Genomic DNA, 16,720 nt, shown 5'->3' on the forward strand with positions numbered 1-16,720 from the left:
TGCCTAAACTTCTTGGCTCTTTAATTAAAATTTAATAGAAGACGGATTCCAGACTTCCAGTCAATTCATAATAAGTCTAATAAACTTATTCCGGAAAAGACGAGGGATGAAAAGAGCTCTCAATCTACTCCCAAAAAACCGGCACAGCTAAGAGTAAATTTCTTACAATAAACTATAAAAGGTAGTTCTATCAGTGTAGGTTTGTTCCTGATCAACAGTAAGAAAAATCCGAGAGACCAAAAATGGACAAATTTCCTGACTAAAAAAAGCATCCAGAAGTAAATGGGCATTTCTATCCAAAAACAGCACACCCCAAGTTTATTTTTGCACCAGCAGTGAAGGATATTAAGGGGAATTTTACTTCACCTGTTTACAAACAAAGAATCATGGGTCTACCTGACAGGTTGCTGGTTGTAATGATTCTTCTCTTTCTTTTTCGCAGCAGCAAGCCTTGCATTCCGTGCAGCGGCTTCCGAAGCAGCTGCCTTTGCTGCGCCGTCCATCTCTTTGCTTGATTTCTTCTTCTTTGAAGCAGCCAGCTTCTTTAGGCGGTCTTTCACGTCAATTGAGGATGTATCCTCATCGGCCGGCTCTTTTCCAGCTGATGACTCGGTTTGATCAGGACCCACCTCAGAGCTGTTGGGCAGTTCTTGACTATCTTTGGCTTCTTTGGAAGTCTTGTCCTTCTTTTTCTTCTTCTTAGCATTTTTAGACTCAACCGGCATGCCGTCATTCTTATCTCCATTGTCGGTCGCTCGTACTTTGTTTTGCTCTTCTGTTTTCTTCTCTTTTGCAGCACCTATAGAAAGTATTCAAGAGTTAATGGCACTCCATTGTATATTGAGCTTGAGTGGCACAACATCGAAAACGGACAAAAGTAATTAACTGCTAACTACAGACAAGTGACGCGTCACTACAGTTGTGTATCGTGGATCTTACTCTATGATGTCCGGCTTGACACTTGGATCCGAGCGACCCTATATTAAATCCAAGCGGTTTTGTCGTAGGCATTTGCCCCCGATCCGACCCGAGGATCGAATTGATTATCATGAGTTTAATTAGTCGATGAAAAAGGAAAAATACTATCTAGGCGAGTAAATAGATTAACGATACTTCATATTAGCAAAATTTTTGGAACTTCTTCGCAAAATAACCTGATCAACAATGAACACTCCCAACCGCGTCACATCGGTTACTCGAAGTTGAATCCAAGAAACAGACTAGTATGGCGTTCAGTCCAAGTAAACGTGGTTCAATTAAGGTGTAAAGGAATGAATCTCACTTTACAACGCTTTGGAAGGTTTACAACTTAATTCTGAAAGGCATATGGCACACTGAGTCACTGACGCAGCAAGGGCCCAGGGCCGTAAAGCCTAAGGTGCAAGGCTAAGGAGCATGCCTCATGGACATGAGGAGCACCGTTTCTATAAAAAAAAAAAAATTTATTTCATAGTATTTAAGAAATTTGTGAAACAATACTATTTTGGGAGTTTAAATAGGGATAACACGTATGATAAGGACAAAGGGGAAAAGAGAAGACGAGAAGGAAAAATTATTATAAAAAAACATGCATGGTAGTGCACCTCCCTAGACGCTAGATGTGGCACATACGGGTCAATTAGGAGTTTTGACTAATGCTCACTAAACCTTGCACCGGAACATTCCCAAGGAACTCTTTTCTGACCTAAGATTTACAAGAGAGTAAGTAGTATATACCTTCACTGTTGTCATTTGATACTCCGAAATCAGCAAGAAGGGCTTCTAGTTCTGCAAGCTCCTTCTTCTTCCTTTCCTTCTTTGAGAGTTGTCTCTCGGGTTCTTTGGGTGGAGCAGGAGTTTCAGGAGCTTTCTTGAGAACTGGTTCAGGGCGTGCAGGAGGCTCAGTTTCATGCTCATGGTCTTCCTCAATCTCTTCATCTCCTAGGTCGAGCATATCATCTTCACTTTCACTCTCCTGATATTTTGAAGAGAAATAATCAGTTAATTACTTACCTTGCAGAGTAGTCAACTCCTAAGAGACTAGAATACACCTAAATAAAAAAAAGAGTCAGCATCTATCTATCGGCACTATGACCACATTTCTGCAAGCAACTTGAATAAGGGAATAAGGAAGGACAACGTGGTATCAAGAAATAATGGCACTAGAGACATTCCTCTCCTCAAGAGAACCGGCAAAACACTGAAAGAAAAGAGAAAAACTAGCTTAACAGGTACTGCTACAAGTCAACAATCATTCAGCCAACTGGAACGTGTCCTCACACTTTTAAACCGCAAAAGAAAAACAAGTTGAGTGTCATCCACAGTGAGATTTGCTACAAGTTTCAAAGCATCATAAGTTGACCTAGAATGCAAATTCCCAATACCACAAATGAAGAGGAAGTAAGGAACCTGTAGTTCACAAAAGTTAACATTATCCCCCATCCATCACTTGGGACATTTCAATTAATTATCAACATCACCATGCCAAGTTATCAACAACAACATCATCAGAGCCATAATCCCAAAATGATTTGGGGTCGGCTGACATAAATCATCCTTTAGAACCATGCCAAGTTATCCTCGTAAACAATAAAGATCAACTCATACATTCAAATAGTATATTTTCTCTCACACGGTAAAGTATACCAAAACAAGTCATCATCATAACATGATACTTGCAGCCTCAATTACCCTGTTACCAACACCAAAACATAATGAAATACGAGAAGTTGATAGATGAAATGAGAATGAAGTGGCAAAAGCAGACCTCAAGAGGGTGAGGAGGGTCTTTGGAAAGCTGAGAAGGAGTAGGAGCCCAGGCAGAAGAAAGCGGAACAGCGGTGGCATAATAATCATCATCATCATCCTCATCAACATCACCCCAAGAAGTAGCCTTTAAAGGGGCAGGTTGCCAAAACACAGGAGGGTCAAGGTCCTTAGTTTTCGACAAAGAAACCTTGTTACTACTACCACTCTTCTTATCTTTGTTCTTCTTTTTCTTAAGGGTATCTAATGCTGCAAATACATTCGAGTTGTTGATTGTAAAACCCCCTTCTTCTTTTCTTCCTCCTACCATCTTTCGCTTTCGTTTCGACTTCTATTAACAATTCAATGCCAACTAAAGCTGATAATTTCGGCAAATTTAGATCTAAACAACCAAATTTAACTAAATCAATTATATACCCAGAAATTTAAACAGCTAAAACAAATATGAATGAATGAAATTAAAAAGAAAAACGTACCGAAGATACGGAGGTCGGAGCGTGAAACGATCGCCGGCGAACGGTGAAGGGCGGATGGCGATAGTGAGGTTTGGCCGGAGTATAAAGTGGACAAGGTAAGGATAGAGATAGAGAGAGAAATGAGTAACGGGGGAGTTTGGAGTTTGGATGTGGAAACACAAGTGGGAGGCTAGGGTTGTGTTCTTTATTTGGGGAAATTTGATTATTCTCAATTTCTCATCACAATATCTCACACTCTAAATGTGCAAATATTTGGACTAATTTTGTTGTGTGCGTGTCGTGTTCGGATTGGTAACTATGGATTTCGATGAAGGAGTTTTTGGTTATTTTTTGGGTTTTTTTTTTCAAAAACTACCTTATATTTAGGAGTATTTATAAAAAAATTACCTTATATTATTTTTCTTGTTTTAGACCACTTTTGTTTTCTTTTTTTTTGGTCAAAAACTACTTATACTGAAAATATGGCGAAATTTGGTCGATTTAACGACATTAACCTATCTTACATTACTCTCTTAAGGGGTCGTTTGGTTACCCACTAAACAACACAGGAATTTAAATTTATGTGAATTGTAAAATTGGCCTATTGTTTGGTTACCCCAATTCATGTGAATTGGGAGTTCCCATGAATTCCAATTCCTCCATAATGGAGGAAGTGGCTTACCTAAGTCCCCCTAGGTAAGAGGAAATGATTACATTAATTGCACTTCCTACATGGCAACCAAACAATATTTTCTAATTCACATGAATCTAAAATCATGTGTTTTATGACTTCCTAGGCAATACGAATTCCTACATTCAACCAAACGACTCCTTAACATCAAACAACAATGATCAAGTACTTTCAAAACACAATTTAACTTCAAATAAGCATAATTTATGTTTTCACATTTCAATAATAACTACGAACATCTCCTAAAGTTAGCCGTAATTACATCATGACTTCCCAAAATAGGGTCTAAGTAAGTTTGAAACATAAAGGACTCATGCGAGATAGGTTAAAGCCAGGAAACTGACCAATTCCGCCTAGACTCTTAACATAGGTAGTTATTGACCAAAAATAAAGAAATCAAAGGTAGTCGAAAACAAAAAAAATAATGTAAGGTAGTATTTTTACAAATACCCCTAAATATAAGGTAGTTTCTGACAAAAAACCTTTTATTTTTTCATTTCTATTCATTCGTATTTCCAAGATTTACTTAATTATAAATGTATTGGGATAACAATTTTGGTGTCAGAACGCTTAAAGACGCTTGTATTTGTTTTTCGGTAAGTGTTACTCCGTATATGTCATTATAGATAGATAGATGAATGAGTTTTTGGTTATTCTTCATTTCCAGTTCTTTGTATTTCTGAGATTTAGTTAATTATAAACGTATCGGGATAACTGTGTTTGGTGTAAGAACGCTCAAAGACGCTTGCATTTGTTTTTCGACACGTGATATGTTATCATGTTGTCCAGATACCGCTCAAAATTTGACGTAATTCAATATATGTTCCTTTCTTTCCAAGATTATTGAAGTATCTTCAAATGTTGACATTATATATATTGTCATTATTCTCCTATCTCGATATAATAGCAATAAAATCTATTCTTATTGCGCAATTATTCATTCCACAAACCTGAAGCACAATCCCTAAAAACGCACCTGGCCTTGTGCCTCTTTGAAGGAGCGGCATGGCTCATGCACCTCTTCTAGCTGCCCTAAAACCTTACGGCGCTTAATGACGCCCTAATCCACTTTATTTTACTATAAAACATGCCTTTCGTGCACATTCCAAAGTACGCGAGCGCCTACGCCCCTTCTTTTCTCTTTTTACATTAGAGACTCGACCTTTTAAAGTTGTACTCATGTCGAAAGTTGGTTCTTTAGTTTGTATTGAAAGCTGAACACTTGGGAAACTGTTATTAACTTAGTCGTATCCAAGACGATGACCAACACGAGTATCTATCATACTCTCTCCGTCCCGTTCATTTATTTACCTATTCTATTTTAGCGTGTCTTTTTCATTTCCGTAGAAACTCTTTAATTGGGTTTATTTAAGATCATAATATAAAAAAAAATATTGGAGTAAGAGGCAAGTTCTAATGAGTCCACCTAAAATGGTGAGTCCACTAAGTCCTAATCCTAGCCATTGATCTCTAAAATTGATGGTTGAGATTTTACAATTCTAAGATGAAAACTTTAATGTTTTATAACTGAAACTTTAATTTATTAGTTTAACTTTAATTCTTTACAATTATAAGTTTAACTTTTATGAATGAAATTTTAATGCTAAAAGTTAAAACTTTAATTTTTTTGGCCAATTTCTAATATTAAAATTTGAATTTATTTAATTTTACTGATTTATAAATGTAACTTTAATGTTTTACTTAATGAAACTTTAATGCTAAAAATCAAACTTTAATTTTTTAACTAATTTTTAATATTAAACTTTGAATTTATTTATTTTTACAGATTTATAAATATAACTTTAATGTTTTACGAATGAAACTTTAATGCTAAAAATTGAAACTTTAATTTTTTTAACTAATTTTTAATATTAAACTTTAAATTTATTTATTTTTACAGATTTATAAATATAACTTTAATGTTTTACGAATGAAACTTTAATGCTAAAAATTGAAACTTTAATTTTTTTAACTAATTTTTAATATTAAACTTTAAATTTATTTATTTTTACAGATTTATAAATATAACTTTAATGTTTTACGACTGAAACTTTAATGCTAAAATGTGTAACTTTAATTTTTTTAGACCATTTTTTAATATAAAAATTTGTTTTTATGAAATAATGTACTTGGGACTAATATTTTATTTAATTTAACTAATTTTTAACTGTAACTTTAATGATATACGAGCGAAACTTTAATGCTTTAAAATGAAACTTTAGTCCATATAAACGTAACTTTAATTTAAGTCCTTAATAAATATAATTAGTCCATATCAACGTAACTTTGAGTCCATATAAGCGCAACTTTAGTCCATATAAAAGTAACTTTAGTCCATATAAATGTAACTTTAACACATGCTGCTGAAACTTTATTTTAATACCACGACCACCTTCCTGAACCACCACCCCCACCCACCACGACCACATGCCTGAACCACCAGTCCCACGACATCATCCAGATCCGCCGCCACCGCAAAAAAAAAAAAAAAAAAAAAAAAACTGAAAAATAATCAAAACGGTCCACCAAATCTGGAAAAATATGAGCCACACTTTTCCGCCAACCGTCTTACCCACACCCACGGCCCAGCAACCGCCGACTGAGATGCATTCGAGAAAAAAAAATTATAAATCTGGAAAATATAAAGATATCACCACCATGACCACATTAACAACCACCCACCGTGACACCATTAACAACCACCTACCAAATCTGAAAGAAAGAAAAAAAAAAAAAGGGAAAGGGAGGCGGCGGCCTGACCCACCACCTCCACACGACACACCAACAACAACACCAACAACAACTCCATTTTCAGATCTAGGAAGAAAGAAAGAAAGAAAAAAAAGGAATGCGGCGGTAGGGACACTCGTTTTTCAGATCCGAAAAAAAAAAAAAAAAAAAAAAAAAACATGCGGAGGGAGGAGAGAAGTGAAGCGGCGGAAGGAGAAGCATGGTGGTGGCCGAGGGCCGCGGCGAGGGCGAGGGCTAGGGCTAGGGCGGTGGCGGCGGCGGTGGAGAAGTGGTGTTGAAACTTTAGAGTTTAGAGAGAGATTGAGATAGTTTAGAGAGAAGAAATGTAGAGTGGAAATGATATGGGAGGTAGTTTGCAAATAGGGTTTGGTTGTATTTATATCTCATCTTTTTAATTTGTTTTAATCTTAACCCTTCATTTTTTTTTGATCCAAAGGCTTAGAAAGGGACTTATGGACTCACTTAAGGGAGATTGACTCATTTGAACCTAATTCATTGGAGTAATATATAAAAAGTTGAAGGGTAAAAAAGGTAAGCAAAATATAATCAGGTACCTGAAATCCCAAATGCTACCCTAGGTAACATTTCATTTCAGGTACCTTTTTTGCTATAAAATGCTACTTGCCAAACGCGTTCAAGAAAATAAGCTACCTGGATTTTTTGTCAAATAGCTACTTCGATGAAAAAAGGTATCTGAAATGCGCTAACAAACAGAGCCTAAGTCTGTTTTATAGTAACAAATATAGAGGTTTACTTTTTAGTTCATTTTCTATAACTAATTGCGAATGTAATAAAGACAAATTCAATAAGATTAAGAGATCTAGGGACCGGGTTCACTAAAAGGTCCATCAAATTGTCAACAATTGGTCTCCCTTGTGACGGGTTACCATTTATGACGGATATTTTGTGAGATAAAATGGTAACAAAATGGGTTAGTGGAGAAAGGGGACCACATGAATAGTGTTGCAGAGAGAGAAAAAGTGGGTACATTGTGAGGTAAAATGGTATCCGTCTTCAGCTTGTGACGGATATGTCATGTCTTCAATGAGAATTTGTGAATTGTCAAAGGTCATAAGATTTGTCGACTCAATTATGCCATGTAGATCTAAGTCTAACATGCGGTCGCTATCATTAAACTTGTTCTATTCGGATATTGTAACCTATATTAGTCTTAACCCGATCGGCGATAATCCTAACTAGTGTAGCTCCCGTGCTATAGCACGATTTTTCTAGATGGAAATGTAAGAAAAATTAACAATTAAACTATTGGTATTTTCTATTTTCAATTATACAACATATATTTATGGCTACTTTTATTGTGTACAAAATCAGAATATCATTAAAATGAATTAGGGGAGTAGTTAATTAGAGAAATATACTAAGTACTGTAAGTAACAGTTAGCGACGTAGGCGGAAAAAGTTTGAGATTTGTTATTTTTTTTTTAGTAAAAAGGGGATGTCAAGTGATTCTCTAAAATAATAATTATTGCATTATTGAAAAATTTAACAACTTTTAATTTATAATTTAATACTAACTTTATTTAATTTTAATGAAAAAATAATAATTATGAATTTAATAAAAATATTAGAGTTATAATTATTAAAACATATTTATTGAAAAGATAATTTTATGATACTTATTTCCTAATTTAGGTAGATGCTTTTTGGAGGGAAAACTAAGAGAATTTTTATTCTCTTAGTAGTAGGGGGATTTGCGATTTGCGATGCTAGTTAACTAATCTTAGCCAGTAATCAATTAACTAGATTTACGACAACATACGAACGACAATTTATACGATTTGGCTAGTAATTGATCAAACAATCCCCTTCTAACAACCTAGATTACTTTTACCCTAGATTAATGATTTAGCTACTCATAATTACTAATCTAACAACGATTAAACGAAGAAAAGACATAAATAAAAGCATATGAAGCATATGAAAGATGAACGAACAAGCAATTGATAAATTAGAACTTGAATTAATGTAAAACGGATTTAACCTCGAAAGGAGTAAAGTTAACACGAATTCAACCTCGCAAGTAAGAAAACAAAGTATTAACTTCGCAAGTTTAATAAGGTTGTTTGCAAACAATAAGTATAAAACTCAACTTCTCAAAGTACTTATTACGTAAATTTTAATTAAGCTATGATATGACTCCTTTTGGAAAGAAGCCTCGACGTCTCTTCCTTGGGCGTCAAGTAATCGCCTGGACAATGCTCGAGTGTATTGAACAGGCCTGGAAAGTGTTCATTGATCCTTACTTTGACTCTGACTGATTTCTTCCCAAGTTACCACGTTTACTTGTCTCAAACCAATCTTAAACCCTTTGATCATCTTGGAAATATTTCGACTTATCAATACCTCATTATCTCCTAATACTCCTGCTTCAGAGGAAGTAGTGAAAATATTTACTTACACATTATAAGGTCACAATAAAGACATTTCAGTACTCGATTAAGCAGGAAAAAATAATTATTTTAAATTACGGCAATAACGCACATTCTCTAATAATGAATATGATCTAAATTTTAAACCTTAAGCACAAATTCCCTCCGCCCCGGTCGTTTTCTCACCTATTATATTTTTGGGTATCTCAGCCAATTATTTATCTTTCGATTTTGGAAATGCTTTTGATGGACAATTTGATCATCCATAGTCAATTTGGTCCATTTGTCATCAAATAATTGGACGGAGGAAATATTTTATTTGAAGTTTTAAACTAAGAGAGCGTTTGGTTCAACAAAGGAAAAGTTTAATGGAAACAAGAATGGGGGAGGAGGGGAAAGGAATGGAATGATCCATAATTTAGGTTCATGTTTGGTAACAATAAGAAAAGGAACCTCTACAATCATATGACAACCCATTTTTACTATCACCACTAACAAACACCAACCTCTAGCAATACTACTATCCACCGCCGATGAAGAAAAGCCACCACTAAAACCACTACCGAAAAACCTTTAAAACCCTATCCCAACAACGGAAATCTCCTACCGGACCCACAAAAACCCCAGATCTTGAGTTTTCGGGGATGGGGGATGACATTGACGATGTAGGGGAAGGGTTTTAAGGGTTTTCTTGTGGTGATTATAGTACTGGTGAAGAACTAGTGGAGCGCCGCCAAGAGGAGGACTTCGCCGACAGCGACAGGTGTTCAGGGCAGTGCTGGTAGATGTTGGGGGTCAAAGAGGGTGGCCCACAACCAGGCTGCCGGACGACATACGGTTGGCTCAGTAGTAAAACAAACACAAATAAAGGCCAAAAGGTATCAATCATTTTTTCATTTTGTTTCCCTTTTTCTTTCCTGAATCCCCGAGCCAAACAGCCCCTAAGTAATGTAGAGTGGTAAGCGAAAAAGGGCGGAAAAACAACTTGTTTCCGCCCTTTTTCATTCATCATATTTTAGTAACAATTAGTCTTGCTGAAGACGGGTCGGAGCAAGTGACGGGTAATGTCACTCACAAAACGGATATGGGGACAAGGTGGGGCTCCCCCATGTGCTTCCCTCTCTCCTCTATTTGGGTCATTTGTGAGAGGAAATGTTATCCGTCACTCCGGAGTGACGGATATGTGCCGTCTTCAATGAGATTTTGTGTTTCAGCAAATATCCAAATGTTCATTCATTATATTTCCTGAAATATAATGAATGAACATTTGGATATTTACTGAATTTGGTTTCCTTCAAAAGTTTAAGCGAGAGTAGTTCCATCACCAGTACTGACCTCAAATTACCCATCAATTGCCAACCGAACCGAGTTCCTCTGTCCCTTTTGCATTTTACCTTGTTTAACAGAATAAAAAGGGTAAATTAATCAGTTTCTGGTTACACACTTATAGTACTTCAGAATAAAAAGGAGAAAAGAACAACAAACACAAACCTTGTCTTCTGCTATTGTGATAAGATCATGAGTTGAATTTTAAGAATGATGAATGAGAATTCTGAAGTTGGGTCGCGCCTGAAGCTTGCCGAGTTGCGACCGGTTAGTGCTATAGACGGGAGCTGTTGCTCGAATGAACTGCACATCTTGTAGGTTGGGTAGCTTCCAAAGACTCTTGCATTCTAGGAAACCGTTGGCATTAACCTCTGTTACGAACAAATTGCGCAACTGGTGCATAGCCCCTTCGTCTATGATGCTGAACCAGCCGAGGGACATGAGATTTTCTAAGTTAAGTGTGTGGAGTTTTGGAAAGGAATGTTTAGAGAAATAAAGCGGGATACGTCCACTGTGATATTCGTCACTTTGGAGCTGTACATCTCTTAATTTTAGGATTTGAAGATTTGGAAAACTGCCAAGCATGTCGATGGATTCAGGTGTCCAAATCGACGACTTTATAGTGAGCTTTTTTAGGCTTGGAGCAAGATCGCGCTCTTCCATGATACCTTGGAATACATATTGAGAAGGAATCGAATCCACAAATACCATTTTGAGCTTCTCTAAACGAGGTAAGAAACGAAAGATATACATTAAAGATTGTAAGGGATTGTTTTCCGAGTTGAATAGTCCTAACTTGGTCAAGTTTGGAAAGTGCCCATTTGTGACTAGGTTTTTGAAGGTTTCATTCGGAAAAACAGAGGAGAGGATGGTTAAGCAAAGCAAAGGCTGATTCGATGGTGAAACTCGAGAGAAAGGGAGTGTGGTTCGCCCTTGTATGACTAGCTGTTGTAATCGTTCTTGCTTGAACAACTCTTTAGGCATGATATAAGACGGGTTCCCGTGGACAAACAACATTTGCAAGTTCCAAAGCTCAAATATGGACAAGGGAAGAGTAGTATAAGGGACACGAATTCTCAAGTACCTTAAATTCATGAGCTCACAAATGGCATCAGGCACGTTCCCGGCTGAAACATTAAACCCGAGATCCAATATCTTCAATAATTTAAATTCGTTGCACAAGATCTTCCATTGAGACGACGATAAAGAGACTTTATCAGTATCAAATGATAAAAATGCTCGAATTGATGAAGGATCACAATTACCCTTGGATTGAATGAATCGAGTTGTGCGGCTATGGGTGGAAACTCTTCTATGCTTATTATTACGAAGGGGTTCAAGTACCTCCTTATGAGAGGTCACAAAGAATCACCTCCCGCGTGTCGTAATCTTCTGACACAAACACCCAACCTACACAAGTAAAATGATTTCTTACAATCTTATTGTTATATAATTTCTTTGCCACAGTTGTCTTCCCAAGCCCACCCATACCAACAATCGAGACAATCTCGAGCTGGGATGGTCCCTTTATCAGCTGATCTAACAACACGTCTCCCACATCCTCGAACCCAACAACCTCATCCTCAACTTCCATCCTACGCCTTCGCAACAAATGCTCAAAATGAGGGTTATTATTCGAGCTTCCCTCACCACCACTACCTATCTCGATTTGGTACGTGACTTTGTCAGCATAGATCTTAGTGATCCGCTTATTGATGGTGTCAATGGCGTCAGCCACACCCCGGAGCAACATCCAGTGGGCCGGAGCGTGGATAGCCCGACCAAACTTGGTCCTACGTTGGTGTTTTTGACTGCTAAGAAGGAAAGTTTCAACGATGTCCTCTGCCTCGAAGGAAACCTCTCGAATTTGGTCAAGTAACTCCCTAACCGTATCATGATCGTCTCCTTTTCCTTGGGCGTCCTTTAGAAAGCACTTGATTATCTTGAGCTCTTTCATCAAAGAGGTGCATTCACCTTCGACTCCTTTCAACGCCTTTGTTTCTTCTATTGCCAGTTGACCAAGTTGTTGTACAACATTTGTGATGATGCTCTCCTCCATTTTTTATTTTCTTTTTCTGGTTTTTAGATTGATCCAATAATGAGGAAGCAATTCAAACACAAGAAGACTTATAGAAGAGATACTTGTATTAGTTTAATCTGACTTACGGAGCATTAATAATAGAGTAGTTAAGTTCCTTTGTCTCACTCGACAAGTAGTGAATTAGTAGATATAGAATATGATCTACTAGCTAGCTAGGGAGAACGTCCTCCACCTAGAGGTGTTCATTGGGCTGGGTTGGGCCGGGCTGGTGCAGGCCAAGGATGGGTTGGGCTGGGAGAGCAGCACCGGCACGGCACTACTATAGGACCGGGCTGGGCTGGTTTTGGTTAGGCCAGGGAACAGCACTATAGGGCCGGGGCGGGGCGGGGCGGGGCGGGCTGGTTACTTTAAAAAAAAAACGGGCTGGAAACCAGGCTGGACTGAAAAAACCCAACAATAGCACGGCCCGTGGTGCCGGCCGGGCGGGGCCATGTGCTGACCGGGCTGCTTAAATCTGGCCCATGAGACCGGGCTGGGCCGGGCTGTGCTGGGCTGGTCCGCCATGTTATCCACCTCTAGCTCCACCTCATGGCAACTGTACTCCATATTTGTATTACGATACAATATGAATACGTAATGATAGACACTTTGTGTCTCGCCATTTTAAACCAATAATCATAATACGTAGTGGCATGTTTTTTCCAGCTGAATTGAGTTGAACTTAACTGAACTAACTTTCAACAACTTGTAACTAACTTTTTATATTTCAACACCAATTCATACGTATTTAAAGGCTTAACCTTATGTATTTTTTTGTTTGGGGGGGATTTATATACCATATTACACAAAATACAAAGATCAACATGAATGTGTACGTACCTAAAAATAATAGTCAAACTTAAACGTGTTTTTGCACAACCCATGTGCATGGGATTGGGAGGGCCGAGGGGCGTTCATGTGTCTCGTACAATAATAATGTTGGATAATCATAGTGGGCTTAGTGGGTCATTAATTTACGAGCACATATGAGTTATGCTATCAAGACTGACTCCAGCATCATATTTCTGTTAATCACTTGTTGAGGGATTGAGGCGAGGGTAACACGCTTTTCCCTTCCGCTCTCTCAAAGTTACATTTCGATCGGAGTATAATGTTTTATGCATCTTAAAATTTCTCGATATGCTCGAATGTCGGTCACATTTAATGAAACAAGTCTTATGAGAGACGGCTATTGTTAGGCCTGCTATTTTTCATTATGATCAGAGTAGACTCCAATATTACCCTAAGACTCGGGCTGACAATTGAGCAAACATACGAATACAGACAGGAGACGACATTAGCAGTCAAATGTAAAGTCAACATTTGATCTAGCAAAGATATTTACATACGCGTTGGAAGTCTAATTATTTCCCACGTCTCAATTAAATCAAGCAATAATTCAGTTCCTATTTATTAGGACAAAGTAAAGCACCATTAAGACCATCCGCATCCATCATCACATATTTTCCATCACTTTACTCTTTTTCATCATTTCTCTATCCTAATCACATATCCACCTCACCTTTTCTACCATCACCAAATTTTACTCATTTTTCCCCACATCAATTAACCATCAATTTTTTCTCTTTCTTACTTTATCCTACCCCACACTTTTTTTATTTAACAAAAACCTAACATTAACTTTATTTTTATAATTGTGTAAGTTAATTAATAATCGTATTTAGTTAATAATCGTACTTTTAAAAATAGAGAAAATATTTTTCATTAAAAAATTGAAAACATTACAAATTCTAAGACAATAATACATAACATAATAAGAAACTATGAGTACAAGTTGCTGATTTAAATACTTCAATTTCCATCGCCAAACCGTTGCCAAATATGCTCAATTAATTTTTTTTTTAAGGCCTTGTGCGTGTTTCTAGAACGCAAATTGTCACGATTTACTATATATCTATCAATTTCAATCTGATATCCCGCTCCGTACTCAGCTTCTTGAACTTGTGAATGAAGATTCTCATACTCTGAATAATCAGCATAATTTGCATATGTATCACGTTCATCTTCCACTATCATGTTATGTAGTATAATACATGTCGTCATTACCTTATTTAACATGCCCGGGAATCCTCTATACGCTCCAACCTGTAAAAGCCTTTGAAGATCTTGAACAGTTGGACGTCTTAAATACTCGTCCCCAAATTGATGAATAACAGCTTCAAGAAATCTAACAAGAACCTTCCTTGCTGTTGATTCTCCAAGCCTCAAGTACTCGTCCACTCTATCAGCAGCCTCTCCATATGCTAAGAGACGAAGAGTCTTTGTGCATTTAATTAATGGTGACAAACTTAACCTACCTGTAGCATCAGGTTTGTGCTGAAAATGGCTATCATAAGCTCCTACACCCTCTACAATACGCAAGAATAAATGTTTGCGCATTCGAAACCTACGTCTAAACATTTGTGGAGGGTAAACTGGGTTTTCCGAGAAATAATCGTTAAAGAGACGGGCATGGCCCTCTTCTCGATTTCTCTCAATATATGTTCTTTCTTTATTATTTGACATATAGTTTACCAATATAAGTGGTATAACATTATTTGCCATATAATTTACCATATACCTGACTGCTTCGTATGTTGCAACTCTTTTCTGCCTCCGCCTCTCCTGCCTAGCATTCTCTTCTGACGAGGTAGATGATGAGGAAGAAGATGATGGTGGTGAGCCCGGGGGAGAAAGATGATAAGAACTTGAGGGATACATTTTTTTTGTTAAATATGAGAATATTTTAGAGTTATTTGACTGATTTAAAGATAGTGAGGGTGAGTGCTTTATATAAAGGAAATTGATGAGGATAAGATAAGGTTTTATGTTGATAGTGTAAGATTTTCTTCGGATTTATATGGATGTTGTTAGATTTTATGTGGATAAGAGATAAGATAAGATTTTGTAATATAATACAAGTACATAAAATTTAATATATTACATTACAAGACAATATTTTACATAATAGAAATACATTACTTTCTAATAAAAGAGAATAATATAAAACTAAACTACTACGAAATACATTACTTTCTAATAAAAGTGCATAAGATAAATTAAAATAGCACAAAATACATTACTTTCTAATAAAAGAGCATAATATTTTCTAAAATAGTACGAATTACTATAATAGTTCTCTTATGAGTTTAGCCTTCATCTCTTCCATTTCCGGAGTTAAAGACGGACAATCCATTAGTTTGCTAAGTATTGACCAATTAACCTTCTTTTCTTTGACCCTTACTTTCTCTTCATCTATGGCAAGCCTCCTCACCTCATTATCTTTATCACTAGTCATATTAAAATTCAAATTCTTCACGGCGTTACTGAAATGACTCACCTCTTCGATAACAGTTTTCAACGCCCCCTTACCTTTTTTAGCTGCATCTCTACCAATTGGACGAGTATTAGATGCACTTCCTTCTTCTACAGAGCAAGCTGGAGAGAACCCTCCATCATTAAGCCTAGTTCTCTTACCACTACTACCGCTTTCGGGTGTACCAACATTTGTAGGAGTGGTTGGATCTTCTTGTTGAGCTCTTTTCCCCGGATTAATTCCGGCATATGGAGCAATGTGATCTTCCCATTTTCTATAATGTCTTAACAAGCGCCAAGCATGTTCATAGTTAAATTTTCCTTTATGTAACTTATGAGCCATTTGAATGACGTCATCTTCTGACATCCCACTTCTCTTGATTCGATTAGCTTCTGCAAAACAATCACCCCATGCCATGACGGCTCTGCATATACGCCGCATTCTGCCACCAATAGAATTGCCAGTCTTCTGTCTAAGTTTATGTGGATTGGCAAGACGAGCTTCTTCATACAAAGATGTGACTTTCCCCCAAAGTGCATCTTTCTTTTGGTTAGTGCCAACAATACTATCTTGAGAGACACTCATAAATGACGAAATCAAAGCTTCATCCTCTTCCCGAGTAAAATGTACAATATGACTCGATGCCTCCTCATTGTTGTTATTGTCTTCTAGTTCTTCAATTTGAACATTATTTTGAGGAGTATTTCGGTAATTCGGAGGTGTTTGAGAAGGAAAAGGGAGGTAATTATTTTCTTGTGATGAGAAATTATGACTCAAAGGTACAATATTAATATTTGGTCGATATAATGGCGGTGGCGGTGGAGGATTAGAATGAGTTTGTTGAAATGGATTAATATTATATTGTCGAGAGGGATATTGATTTTGAGGGGGATATGGAATTTGTGTGTGTGACGTATTTTGTTGGAGATACGGATTTTGTGAGGGTAATGAATTTTCTTGTATAAT

General features: G+C 36.9%; 3 protein-coding genes and 1 pseudogene across 4 annotated transcripts; all 4 read right to left on the reverse strand.

Moving 5' to 3' along the window:
• Positions 1-148: 148 nt before the first annotated feature.
• LOC141595928 (uncharacterized) lies at positions 149-3,467 on the reverse strand. 2 transcript variants are annotated; one of them, XM_074415893.1, is made up of 4 exons: positions 3,222-3,467; positions 2,747-3,127; positions 1,717-1,954; positions 149-799 (listed from the first exon to the last, which is right to left on the reverse strand). In XM_074415893.1, the coding sequence occupies exons 2-4, from the start codon at positions 3,053-3,055 to the stop codon at positions 393-395; spliced, it is 954 nt and encodes a 317-aa protein (XP_074271994.1). In that variant the 5' UTR covers positions 3,056-3,127; positions 3,222-3,467; the 3' UTR covers positions 149-392. The 2 variants fall into 2 exon arrangements, with proteins under 2 accessions (XP_074271994.1, XP_074272002.1); XM_074415901.1 differs by having other exon boundaries at positions 2,747-3,076; positions 3,222-3,419.
• Positions 3,468-10,562: 7,095 nt separating this feature from the next.
• On the reverse strand, positions 10,563-12,627 carry LOC141632524 (uncharacterized; annotated as a pseudogene).
• Positions 12,628-14,250: 1,623 nt separating this feature from the next.
• LOC141632586 (uncharacterized) lies at positions 14,251-15,159 on the reverse strand. The gene has a single exon (XM_074445135.1). The coding sequence runs from the start codon at positions 15,157-15,159 to the stop codon at positions 14,251-14,253; it is 909 nt and encodes a 302-aa protein (XP_074301236.1).
• Positions 15,160-15,565: 406 nt separating this feature from the next.
• On the reverse strand, positions 15,566-16,339 carry LOC141632637 (glutathione S-transferase T2-like). The gene has a single exon (XM_074445182.1). It carries the CDS (start codon positions 16,337-16,339, stop codon positions 15,566-15,568), a length of 774 nt encoding a protein of 257 aa, XP_074301283.1.
• Positions 16,340-16,720: the final 381 nt, after the last annotated feature.

The sequence above is a fragment of the Silene latifolia genome, chromosome 1, assembly GCF_048544455.1.
Source record: "Silene latifolia isolate original U9 population chromosome 1, ASM4854445v1, whole genome shotgun sequence".
NCBI classification, from domain to species: Eukaryota; Viridiplantae; Streptophyta; class Magnoliopsida; order Caryophyllales; family Caryophyllaceae; genus Silene; species Silene latifolia.

Coding starts and splice junctions, on each gene's coding strand:
- LOC141595928 (XM_074415893.1), bottom strand. CDS start 3,055: ATGGTAGGAGGAAGAAAAGAAGAAGGGGGTTTTACAATCAACAACTCG. Junction 1,955..2,746: donor ACCCTCCTCACCCTCTTGAG/GTCTGCTTTTGC, acceptor TCAAAATATCAG/GAGAGTGAAAGTGAAGATGA. Junction 800..1,716: donor ATCAAATGACAACAGTGAAG/GTATATACTACT, acceptor TACTTTCTATAG/GTGCTGCAAAAGAGAAGAAA.
- LOC141632586 (XM_074445135.1), bottom strand. CDS start 15,159: ATGTATCCCTCAAGTTCTTATCATCTTTCTCCCCCGGGCTCACCACCA.
- LOC141632637 (XM_074445182.1), bottom strand. CDS start 16,339: ATGAGTGTCTCTCAAGATAGTATTGTTGGCACTAACCAAAAGAAAGAT.